Source organism: Neopsephotus bourkii, unplaced genomic scaffold (assembly GCF_033783945.1).
Source record: "Neopsephotus bourkii isolate Nb327-2 ecotype Australia unplaced genomic scaffold, CSIRO-AGI_Nbou_v1 NB_1273, whole genome shotgun sequence".
Classification (NCBI taxonomy): Eukaryota; Metazoa; Chordata; class Aves; order Psittaciformes; family Psittacidae; genus Neopsephotus; species Neopsephotus bourkii.
Window position 1 is genome coordinate 381,865 of NW_026901758.1, and position 12,591 is coordinate 394,455.

The following is a 12,591-nucleotide window of genomic DNA, read 5'->3' on the forward strand; positions in this document are numbered from 1 at the left end:
CCTTTCAAATACTGGAATGCTGCTATGAGATCTCCACACAGACTTCTTTTCTCCAGGCTGATCAGCCCCAACTTTCTCAGCCTGTCTTCATACGGAAGGTTTTCCAGTCCCCCAATCATCCTTGTGGCCATTCTGTGGACTTGTTCCAACAGTTCCATGTCCTTTTTTGTGTTGAGGACACCAGAATTGTTCACAGTATTCCAAGTGAGGTCTCACGAGAGCAGAGTAGAGAGGCAGGATCACCTCCTTCGGCCTGCTGGTTATGCTGCTTTTATGTTGCAGCTGGTTATGCTGCTGGTTATGATGCAGGCCAGGATACCGTTGGCTTTCTGGGCTGCGAGCACACACTGCCAGCTCATGTGAAGTTTCTCATTGACCCAAGTCCTTCTCCACAGGGCTGCTTTGAGTCTGTTCTCTGCCCAGCCTGTAGCTGTGCCTGGGGTTGCTCCGACCCAGCTGTAGGACCTAGCACTTGGCATGGTTAAACTTCATAAGGTTGGCATCAGCCCACCTCACAAGCGTGTCAGGGTCCCTCTGGATGGCATTCCTTCCCTCCAGCATATCAGCCAAACCACACAGCTTGGTGTCATCGGCAAACTTGCTGAGGGCGCACTCAATCCCACTGTCCATGTCAGCGATGAAGAAGTTAAACAAGACTGGTCCCAACACCGATCCCTGAGGGACTGGTTTCCAGCTTGGACATTAAGCCATTGACCACAACTCTTTGTGTGCGGCCATCCAGCCAGTTCTTTATCCACCGAGTGGTCCATTCATCAAATTGATGTCTCTCCAATTTAGAGACAAGGATGTTGTGCAGGACAGTGTCGAACGCTTTGCAGAAGTCCAGGTAGATGACATCAACTGCTCTACCCCTGTCCATCAGTTCTGTAGCCCCATCAATAGAAGGCCACCAGACTGGTCAAGCAGGATGACCCCTTAGTTAAGCCATGCTGCCTGTCACCAACCATCTTCTTGTTTTTCATGTGCCTTAGCATGCCTTCCAGGAGAATCTGTTCCAAGATTTTGCCAGATACAGAGGTGAGACTTGACTGGTCTGTAGCTCCCTGGGTCATCCATTTTCCCCTTCTTGAAAAAGGGGGTTATATTTCCCTTTTTCCAGTCAGGAATTTCACCTAACTGCCATGATTTTTCAAATCTTGCCCTCCTTTTAAACAGATGCTATTACAGATAGAGTGGAAAAGTTGTGTGGATTGGTGTGGAGGATATTTAGCTGTCCCAAGTACTAGGACTTCGGTTTTGACCCCTTTATTATTTGTTGGTCAGTTATTGCTTCTGCATTTTATCTTCTTAAAATCTGAAAGCAAGAATTCTGCATAGAAAGATTTTTGGATCATATATTAGAATATAGCCAAAAGGTCATTGCAGCCTTGTACTTAACAGTAATAAATGGGTAAAATACTGAAGAGTACCTTTTGTTGTCATCAGATATAGCTGCAATGTGATATCCAACACAGCTGAGGCTGATTAATGTATTGTGCATAAGAGCTCACAGATCACAGAACCAAAGGGCCCTACCTCCAAGGATTACCCTGTCCCAGCCCTGTTCTTAGAATGGCTAGGAAGTTTCAATATATCCAAGAGTGGAATCTCAACAAATTCTCTGGACAACCCATTCCAGTGTTCAACTATCCTCACAGTAAACATGATTGTTTTTATTTTTTTTCTGAGTTACCATTGAATTACAGTTACAAAATCCTTTCTGAAGTTGATGTCTTTGCAAATGGAACTGACTTGGCCAGTGGCCAGCTCAGTGTTCTTTGTCATTGCAGCTGTTATACCACCCTGCAGTCACAGTGAAGGGACACAGTTATTTTGGAGCAGATCTTTAGTCTACTGGACTTAAATCTGAACAATAGACTGTGTTGCTCAAGGCTGTGTCCAACCTGGCCTTGAGCACTGACAAGGATGGAGTATTCACAACTTCTTTGGGCAACCCATTCCAGTGCCTCATCACTCTCACAGTAAAAAAATTCTTCCTTATATCTAATCTAAACTTCCCCTGTTTAAGTTTGAACTCATTCCCCCTTTTCCAATCACTACAAACCCTGATGAAGAGTCCCTCTCCAACATCCATGTAGGCCCCCTGCAGATACTGGAAGGATGCTATGAGGTCTCCACGCAGCCTTCTCTTCTCCAGGCTGAACAGCCCCAACTTTCTCAGCCTGTCTTCATACGGGAGGTGCTTCAGTCCCCTGATCATCCTTGTGGCCCTCCTCTGGACCTGCTCCAACAGTTCCATGCCCTTCTTATGTTGAGGACACCAGAACTGCACACAGTACTGCAAGTGAGGTGTCATGAGAGCAGAGTAGAGGGGCAGGATCACTTCCTTCATCCTGCTGGTCACACTCCTTTTGATGCAGCCCAGGATACGGTTGGTTTTCTGGGCTGCAAGCGCACACTGAACCCGGCTGATGTTTCTCATTGACCAGCATGCCCAAGTTCTCCGCAGGGCTGCTGTGAATCTCTTCTCTGCCCAACCTGTAGCTGTAGTTGCAACTGACTTTTGAATGTGCCACACATGTTCACAAGATTTACATGGTTAGAAACCCAGTTAGTGGATGTTAAAGAACTCTAGAAGTCATTCAGTGTATCTCAGAAACCAGCAAAATAGAGAGCTCATGTCCCCAGAAAGCATTCTTTCATTCATTTTGGTTTTGTTAGTTTGGTTTTTTTTCAACCTGAGTTTATGTGGTTATTCCTCCTTGTTTTTAAGAAATCACAACTTCTCTAATTTGAGCCCTTCACTGTTGAAAAGCAAAATGTTCCTCATTCTAGATCTTTCTAGAGCTATTTTTGTTTGTAGAGTGAGTTTCCATTTGTAGGAAAGATAAACGTATTTTGACAGGCTTCATCTTCTTTACTCTTATAATGCATTTTTTTATTTGTTTAAATAGACAGGACCTAAGCTTGAATCTTTTTACCAGAGTGAATTTTGGCCCTTGTTCCTAGAACAGTTTGGGTTGGAAGGTACCTTAAAGGTCATCTATTCCATATTTCAACTCCCCTGCAAGGAGCAGCGGCATCAGGTCCAACCTGAACTCAGTTGTTTCCAGGGGTATGGCATCTACCACCTCTAGGCTACTTTTTCAAATTCCTTGCCATCTTATTATCTGTTTTTGTAAAATAGTTTTTAAAGTATTCTTTTGTTTTCTTTTTTTTTTTTAATTACAAGTCATACCTATCTCATATATTTAACCTTGTTCTTTGCTAGCCTTTCTTTCCCTCTTCTTCCTTTCTCCTCTGCCTTCCACTTTCATCTTTCCTCTCCTTCCTTCTCTCTTCTCTAGAATGTAAGAGAGAACTACAACTTAGTGAGGCATCATTTTTCAATGTAATGTTAACGTTGCTTTCATAGCTCAGATTAAACACCCATTCTACATTATCCCACTGGCTAAAATTTGAGGTGGCACTACTTTGCAGATAATGTCTGAAAGAGATTTTCTTTCAGCAGAAGATTCATTTTGGACTTAACCTTGTATCCTCCATTATTCTATGATTCCCAAGCATTAAATATTTAGATGAACTGTCACCTTTTAATTTGATTGTTAGATATCTTTACTGTAAGTCAACATTTCTTACATCCCTGGTTGTCATGCTTACCCTGTTTACTGCCGGCCAACTAACTTTACACCTTTTCTTCCCTCCTTGCTGCATTAAAATGGAGCAGTAAACCTGACAGGTGAGACATGAAAAGTAATCACTCTTTGTTTAACCCAGAAAGGAGAAAAAAAGAGGAAAAAAAAAAGTAGTTATTGTGATAATTATCTAAGTTATCCTATAATTATCTAAGACAGTGCACCTGTCAGTCTAAATGAACATAGTATCAGTAAGAAGGCAACTGAAAGATTTGTTATGTAGAAAGGAATAAAGAAAGCACTGAACAGAAATATAACATATGCAGCCAAGTTTTGCAGCTTTTATTTTGCTTCTCCATGGGTACTTTTTCAAGAGGCAGCACAGCTGTGCAATGTACATGCAGTTTTATCTGTGTTTTAATGAAGTTATGACAGTGGTTCTTTGCTATAGCCAAAGCCGTTTAAGGAAAGCATGCATGTCTTTGAAGTGTTTGCCACTCTAATCTCCGTAATGCTCCATACACAGAATTTTGATGCTGACTTACAGTTGTACAAGCAAAGATGATGTGGTGATTTCATTTGTCCTTTGTGGATATTTTTTCCACCTCAGTTGTCTCAAAACCATTCCATAATCTAAAACAATTATATATAGTCTGAACAAATGGCAGAGCCAGAATAATCCTGGGAATAATAATGAATGATAATAAATAAATTGTCCTACAAGTATTAAAAAAAATAAATTTTTTTAGAAGAGATTTTAGTGCTTTTGTTAGATTAATAGGAAGTTATGCTGCCCAGTAGTGACTTAAAAGTGTAAAAGAGGGAAATGAAGCTTATCTCTGGACAATTCCACCCTAGACTTGAGGAGAAGGAAATATACACAAAAATACTTGAGAACTGCATCACAGACCTTTACTTAGGAAGAAAGAACACTATGGCAATGTGCTACAGTGGTAAGAGTTTGAGATCATAGAATCATAGAATAGTTAGGGCTGGAAAGGACCTTAAGATCATCAAGTTCCAACCCCCTTGCCATGGGCAGGGACACCTCACACTAAACCATATCACCCAAGGCTTCGTCCAACCCATCCTTGAACACTGCCAGGGATGGAGCATTCACAACATCTGTGGGCAACCCATTCCAGTGCCTCACCACCCTAACAGGAAACAATCTCCTCCTTATATCCAATCTAAGCTTCCCCTGTTTAAGTTTTAACCCATTACCCCTTGTCCTGTCACTACAGTCCCTAATAAAAAGTCTCTCTCCAGCATCCCTATAGGCCCCCTTCAGATACTGGAAGGCTGCTAGGAGGTCTCCACGCAGCCTTCTCCAGGCTGAACAGCCCCAACTTTCTCAGCCTGTCTTCATAGAGAAGGTGCTCCAGTCCCCTGATCATCTTCATAGATGATAGTCAGAATCAAAATTGAAAAAAGAATTTCTACTGAGTTTCTCCATAATGTTTTTATTTTAAATAAGAGTAAAACCAGAAGAATCAAATCTAAATCTTCATCACTTCACTAAAGAGAAGTTAATAAATGTGTTAAGGTATTTACCAGAGAACAGATGGAATATGTTTACAGCTAAACACTTCCTTTCCCCCTCTCCCCCCACCCATAAAAATCATAGGAATTGTAACTTTTAAATAATTCCTGCAACAATGTTGCTATTTGGCTTCTTTGCATAGTTTCTGAAATCTTGCTGTACGCCCCTTTCATGAATGCCAACAGGTGTTCATAATTTAAGACCAGTAAGAAATCAATTGAGCGTTTTTTTTAAGAGGGGAGCCTGGTGGCATAACAACAGATTTAGCTTTTTGTTGTTTTAAACCAATTAGGGAAAGGGAAAAGGAAAAAAAGAACAAACAAGCAAAAAAAAAAAACCACAAAAACTCCCCCCCAAATAAAACCACTCTCCTATGCACACCCCACCCCCCCACCCCACACCCCAACAATACTGGTGTGTTAGAACAAATATTGGACACCTGGAAAAGACGTTGTGATCATAAACCTTAAAGTCATCCTAGTTCTCTTTTCACAAAGTAGTTCTTTGTTGCTGTTTGCATCTTCTTTTTTATGTTAGATAAAGAATATCACCCAGTTTGCATTTTCATTCAGGAACTCAGATGACTAGTGAAGAAGGAGTCGTATTGAATTAAAGCATTAAATTTACATATTCCAATGTTTTGCATTAGGAAATGATACTCTCAAATTATGGTATGGTATAATTTGAGAGTATCAAATTATGATACTTTCAAATTATTTCCATTTCATCTGGACAGTCAAGAGTCCAAACACTCTTCAGTCAGGACTCTGCTTCTCTTTTCTCTCCTCCCTCCCCCTCTTTCCCCCTTCCTCCATATCTCTCACCCTCCTTCCCTTCTTCTCTCCTTCCCTTCCTTCCTTCCTCCTGACCTCTCACCCTCCCTTCCTCTCTCCCTTCTTCTTTTCCTTCCTTACTCCTTTCTTTTGTTTCTTTGCCTTTACTTATTTTGGACAGATTGACAGAAGTACTATAATTTCAGTGACAGTCTTAATTTGATCAGAAACATTCATACAGAATCTGAGCCTTCAATATGTAGGTGTGATCAGCTGCATGAAGATTGTATAATGGAGCTCTTAGAGAGATGAGAGGCAACACAGCAAAATTTTACTTCCTAGGAAATGAAGGGAATAGGTGCCTTCTAGGATAGGTGTCTTCTATGCTGTTTTCTGTCATATTGAAGGTACCCAAAGAATAGATGTGATTTTTTTTATAAGCGATGCAAAACTGTCTGTATAAAATATGAAGTCAATTATTATAACTTCTGTTTATTTTTAACTGTGTGTTTAATTTTTTCATAGTTTTTAATAAAGTATAGCTAGCTTTTAAAATAGAGATAATGTGATTTTTTTTTTTTTTTTATATTTCATGTTGTATCTTGTAATAGCTTTCTACCTGGGAGCCCAGAATAATGATCTAGAGGATCAGTCTAGGGCAGAATGGAGCTATTTTCCCCCTGACATTACTTACTATACTTAGATTCATTTTGCCATTGCAAATTGTAGTTGTCCTCCCAACATGCATAATTATTTTACTTTGTACTGGATTAAGTACTCTTTCAGAAAGAGGCAGCCTGTCTTTAGAATACAGTGATTAAACACTTCGGCACTTTTATTTGTTAAGCTAACACTTTGATCTTATGTTCACTTGTATTCACCTTCTCCATGCAGGAAGAGGGCTGAATCTGATTCTAGAAAAAGCAGCATACCCAACAGCAAGGAGGTCCCCTCTCACCATCCCACAGATCCAGTAGAGTTGCGACGCCTTAATTTTCAAACTCCAGGTAAGATACAACAATACCTTACTGAGAGCTCTATGATCACAAACTGATTAGTGGTGCTGTTATGGAACAGAAATGCTGCTTGTTTAGAAGAATATATGTTGATTGCTTATGAGTTTTTGCACGATATATTTCTTCACCAGTTTTCGAAATAATACTGTAATTTCTTTATTGAATGAAAAGTCCTTCATGGAACAAAATTAAAGTTGTACAAAAGAAGACCCAAAAGTCACATGTGTTGATGGATGTGTTTTATGAACTGAAATTCCAAGTTAAACCTGACAGTGCTATAAAAGATTATTGGGAAATGCATTTCTTCTATTTATTAATGATATTTTCACAGCTACTTCTTTGTAAATAAGCTTCCTTCTTGCCTACTGCATTATCAGGTAACCCGTTAATACCATAGAAAGCTACACTACATTGCAGATGTACAATAAAGAAAAGAAATACTAACTAGAGAAATAGGCCTGTCTTTTAAAATCAGATTGTATGTTAAGAATCAAGGAAGCTACTAAACATCAGTAGTTCTGAAGGTAAAAACAACACACTTCTAAATATTTTATTTACTTATTTATTAAACATTGTCTTCGTAAGCCATTTGGTTTGATAGGCAAGAAACACCAGGAGAGAACTACTTAAAATAGTATTGATGTGCTTAATTTCGATCATGATGTATTCCAGTAGACTTGTTTTCTATTGCAGTGTGATTGCTCACAGTCCCAGCCTGATGAATATTAGTCCAAACTTTCTTGAGGTTTGTGTTTGTCAAATTTATTAAAGTATAAAAAATCATAGACTCATAGAATAGTTAGGGTTGGAAAGGACCTTAATAAATTCAAGCTCATAAAGGCAGCAAGCAAAGTACTTGAGATGCTAAGAGATGAGCTGCAGAATCTGACATACTAAATATTACGAAAGGTTTAACTGAACTTGCAAATCTTGTTTCTGATTTTCTAAATAATGTCTATATTAAGATAGCCCCAGTAGGAGTGAATCTGCAGAACAATGAATCTGGGACTAAAGACCCAATATCCCACACTGTGTGCATATGGCAGAGGTAGAAAAGGAAGATCCTGGGGGCTTCAGTTTTACCTTGCTTTATTAGTGTGTTTCAGTGCACTGAATGCTCTTTAGCAGCTGGAGCAAATTAGATTTGTTTCAGGAGCACATCTTCTAATTTAAAGTTGTTCACATACTATGGGACCTCTCCACAGTATGAACCTAAGTGCAGAGTGGAAGTTTCGGTTCACTGTTCTGCTTCTGCAATATTAATGTAGATTCACCTTTAATAAGCAAAGGTTTGTGTTATCCAGCATTTTCATGCAAAGGCTTAAAGTTTGTTACAGAGATAGAAGTATGCATGCAAGTCTTTGAAACATGAAAAGAAGAATATAGTTTCTACAGTTTAGCTTATGCCTAGAACAAATGATTATCTGTATACAGTTAATATACTGAATGTATGTCTTAATAACTAGGTGTACAAACATAAACTTCTGCTGTCCATGTATTTAGATGTTGAGTCTTGCCAATCTATTTAGTATTTCTCATCAAATAAAGTAATATATGGGAAAAAAAATGCTGCCAAGTATTAACAGCTACACATGTAAAATTAATTTATTGTCATTCTAAATTTACATTTAGAATGTAAAGTTATTAAAAAATTGCAGAATTTGTGGCACTTGTAAATACCTAAACTCCATTTTATTGTTCTGAGAGTGACTGGAGAGGAGAGGACATATACCTTTCCTTACAGTGATATATTTTATCTGGGAAGCTTGCATTTTTCTATGTAGCTAGTTGAGCAGAACATCTGCAATCCATTTCTACTATGAATTCTTTTTCTCTGCTATAAATATTTTTACAGAATGGAGGATTAAGATTGTTGTTAAAAATATAGAACAGAAATCAAATTGGGATCTTTTTTCCTACTGTTGCACCACCTAAGACCCCTAGGTACAGATCACTCCCGTTACTGGTGATTCTCAGCATGCAATTAAATATCAAGGAGAAAATTTCTAACCCATGATTCTTCTTGCTGTGCACCAATCGCTAATTAACATGTAATCTTAGCCCCAGAGAAGGCAAGGCACAGTTTTTGTGCTAGTAGAAGCAGAACCTCACTTAACTCACATTAGCTTCAGTTAGGGCTACCATTTCATTAAAATCCAGATGGATTTAATTTAAACATTTAGATCTTGTTGGAATGTTTATCCAACTCCACAGAGTAACGCACCATCAAATAACATGGGAGACAAAGCTTTTCAAGTTTAATGTAGAAAAATAACAGAAAAGCTGTACATGCAGGGTGCCAGTTTTGTTTGTTTTGTTATTCGTTCTCACTCAGGTGTGTGGTTTTTATTTTCTACCAGGTAGGAAGTTTTCTTGGCGGTTTCTAAGCACAGCAGTTGCTTTCAGTGGGAAGAGGGAAAAAAAAAAAAACAAACCAAAACCAAACCATATGTTAGAATGAATCCTTAATGTGAAGAAGTGTTAGAGAAGAAAAATTCTAAGACATTGGCATATCCAGATTGTCAGTTTTCAGTAGGAGAGGTGAATGAGACACTCCTATAAAATTCATAAGCTTTAATACTTTAATATTAGAATGAATTAGAATGAATTAATATTAGAATGAATCCTTAATGTGAAGAAGTGTTAGAGAAAAAAATTCTAAGACATTGGCATATCCAGATTGTCAGTTTTCAGTAGGAGAGGTGAATGAGACACTCCTATAAAATTCATAAGGTTTAATACTTTAAGAGATTTCTAAACAGCCTCTTTCCAAAAAATGTTAGCAATCCTATATTTTGTGTGAGGAAAGGTCTGATCAGGTATATCGTAACAAAATAATCTGAAAGTAAATCTCTTCCTCTGGTAAATTTGAATTTCTAACCACAAGCAGAGAATACTTCTGATGCAGGTGGCTAGGCATAACTTTTTGATAGAAATTGTAGGGAAACAAGATTTTATCTCTGATAATATCTAGGCAATGATTTAGGCACACTTACGTTGTACTTGTCATAGAGCTATCAAGTCAGCATGAAGATGAGGAGAAAGTCCACAGTCTAAGCTAGCAGCCAGCAAATGTCTTACTTTCCCGTCACTTTTTCTTGTCCTGTCAATACAGAACTTCGTTCTTCACTAATTTAGTACTTACCTAAAAAGTTTCCTATGTTACTTTGTCCAGAAAGGATAAAATTCATTTCTAGCTTTTTTTCTCACTGGATGGAGTAGCTCCATAGACAAAATTGACATTTTCTCTTTACATTTGTATTAGGCCATTGCTCTACAGATGAGAATATGATCCAATGTTCATATATGTTATCCGAAAATGTATATGTGTTAGATAAGCCCATATGACTGTGTGTAGGTCACAGCTGTGCCAGATTTTCTTTGAGTAAACGTGAAAATACCCAATCTCTCAGTAGCCTACAGGATTTCATTTATAAGTCTGTTATTCTTCTGGAACTGGAGTGAGTAGTTGAGGAAAAATCAGTCACATTCTTATGAAAACAGGATTAAAATCATTAAAATGGTGCACAAATGCTAGAAATCTCCATGACAGGTAGGGAAGAGGTAATAATTAAGCCTTCACAAAAGGTTTCCTGAAATGAAGAGACCCAGTTTTGCATAGAGTAAAATAACTGATGTTAAATGGTTTGAGGGGTTTAAGAGAGAACCAAGGCTCAGGCAAAGACTTCAATCTACCGATCACTCAAAGAACTAAATTGAGTCATGCCTCAAATGAGATTGGGTTTTTGTCCTTATTTAAGTATAGAATACATCATACTCATTAGCAATTTGTGCAGTCAGGTGCCAATTAAACAATTATCTCATTATCTCTTACAAACTAAATAAGATGTTTTGAAATACAAGAAAAATAAATTGAATTATTACTGATCTGTGTTAAAGACTCTTTTTTTTTATTAGACCAGTAAGTGCTCACATAACACTCTCTGGATTTCTAAGGAAGTTTCCATAACTTGCTTCTAAGATGAGGCAGGAAAAGGGTAAAACAGATCCAGACAAAACCAGTGCATGTAACAAAAGTGGAAAAAGTCATGTCTAGATTCAATCATCTGCTATGCAAGGTAGGAGGAAATTTATTCCCTTAGTTTATCCACACAATTCTGTCTATGGGAATTCTGACAATGCTGAAGGAACTACTGTGGTTTGTCTCCATGACAAAACCAGATTGGAATGGCCTTTTTACAGTGAGCAATCCTACACGGAGCTCTTCATGTGAACTTCACTTACACGAAGAATTTAGGCACCCAGAAAAAGCATAGGTTCCAGAGTGCAAATAGCATTTCCTGATATCCTATTTGGTTGCCTTCAAACTGAGAGGCAATCAAAAACTGCTTAGCTGGGAGATGGAGTTGAAAGTTCTGCTCCTTACAAGAGTAATTTTTGGTTTTTTTTCCTGCATTGTAGTCAGTGGTTTTGCAACATGCTATTATACTGAACAATTTTAGACCATGGTCTGAAAACCAGGTTTCTCCTTTTCTCAGTGTAGATGGCTTTCACACTTCACTCAGAGCTGGGTCTTCTGTTGTGATGCTACAGAGCCTTTTGGGCCGCTTTGTAAAACGAAGTCTTTGTTACAGAACAAAATTCACTTTCATTCCAGAATAATTCATCTGCTTTTGAAGAACATCAGTTCTTCTGGAATAAAAGTGACTTAATTTTGCAATATTACACATTCTTAACTGTTTTAGAATAGCTGTTGCAGAATGACATTCCTCTAGAGTTAATCTTGCAAATTTAGCTTTGTACACAAGACATAAGATCACTCTCTCGCTTTACTGTAGCTGTATGAAAAAGAAATTCTAAAGTAACAGTAATTTTTTGTGAAATATGCTAAAGGCATCCTTGCTAAATTTTTATGGATGCCAAATTCCTCTTGAATCAGGGTCGTAGCTAATTTTTTCCGGTCTCCATGCTTGAATTTTAACATGTATGTAATTCTACCTCCTTGGTAAGAGTAAGTATCAATAAACACTGTCACTGATTCCCTCCTTTTCCTGTAAGGAAAAAACGTCTCAATACAGATTGGTGTGTGGGAAAGCATTTTGTGTTACTAAATAAAAATGAAGATGTAATATATTGGGTTTTTTTAGATCAAAGAGTATTAGATGTGGACTTGAAATACAATTTATTTAATAAGAAAATTTCTGTGAAAATAATATATCACATTTTCAGTTCATCTAGATTGTAGTCTGTGTGCTAGCAGCTGCTTCTAACTTCCTTGTTGTTTATTGTGGGCACGTCAACCTACAGGTCCAGATTTGTAAAGAAATGTGTGTTTCTTAAATGATTTAAAGCTCTTATTATAAAACCCTGACAACAAACAAAATCCTAATATAACGCACTAATGACAAGGCCAAACACCCACGTGGTTCAATGTGGTAAAGGAGAATATATAACAGTTTTAATATCCTTTAGTACGTAGATGAATTCTGATCTTGCTCTGTCAGTTTTTCCTTGAAACTGTAGCACATGTGGTATTCTGTGTTCCTTAGTCATGTATTTACCACAGATTAAGTAGAAGATAATTCTAATCTGCAGTTTAACCATACATTCTCATTTTATTCATGTGGAGGGGTCACTGCTAGGCTGCTTGGGATCAATCACATTTGGCAATCTCCTACCAAATCTGAAATAAAAACATCTTA

At 37.9% G+C, this 12,591-nt stretch overlaps 1 protein-coding gene across 39 annotated transcripts in view; it reads left to right on the forward strand.

The window, feature by feature from the left end:
• PTPRD (protein tyrosine phosphatase receptor type D) overlaps positions 1 to 12,591 on the forward strand; it is a 466,133-nt gene that overhangs the window by 376,476 nt on the left and 77,066 nt on the right. For 21 of the 39 annotated variants that reach the window (XM_061365082.1, XM_061365081.1, XM_061365085.1 and 18 more), the window contains 2 exons: positions 3,686 to 3,700; positions 6,807 to 6,919. In XM_061365082.1, coding sequence (XP_061221066.1) covers positions 3,686 to 3,700; positions 6,807 to 6,919 — 128 coding nt within the window. The remainder of the gene's footprint in view (positions 1 to 3,685; positions 3,701 to 6,806; positions 6,920 to 12,591) is intronic. The other 18 variants (XM_061365089.1, XM_061365090.1, XM_061365119.1 and 15 more) reach the window with 2 other exon arrangements.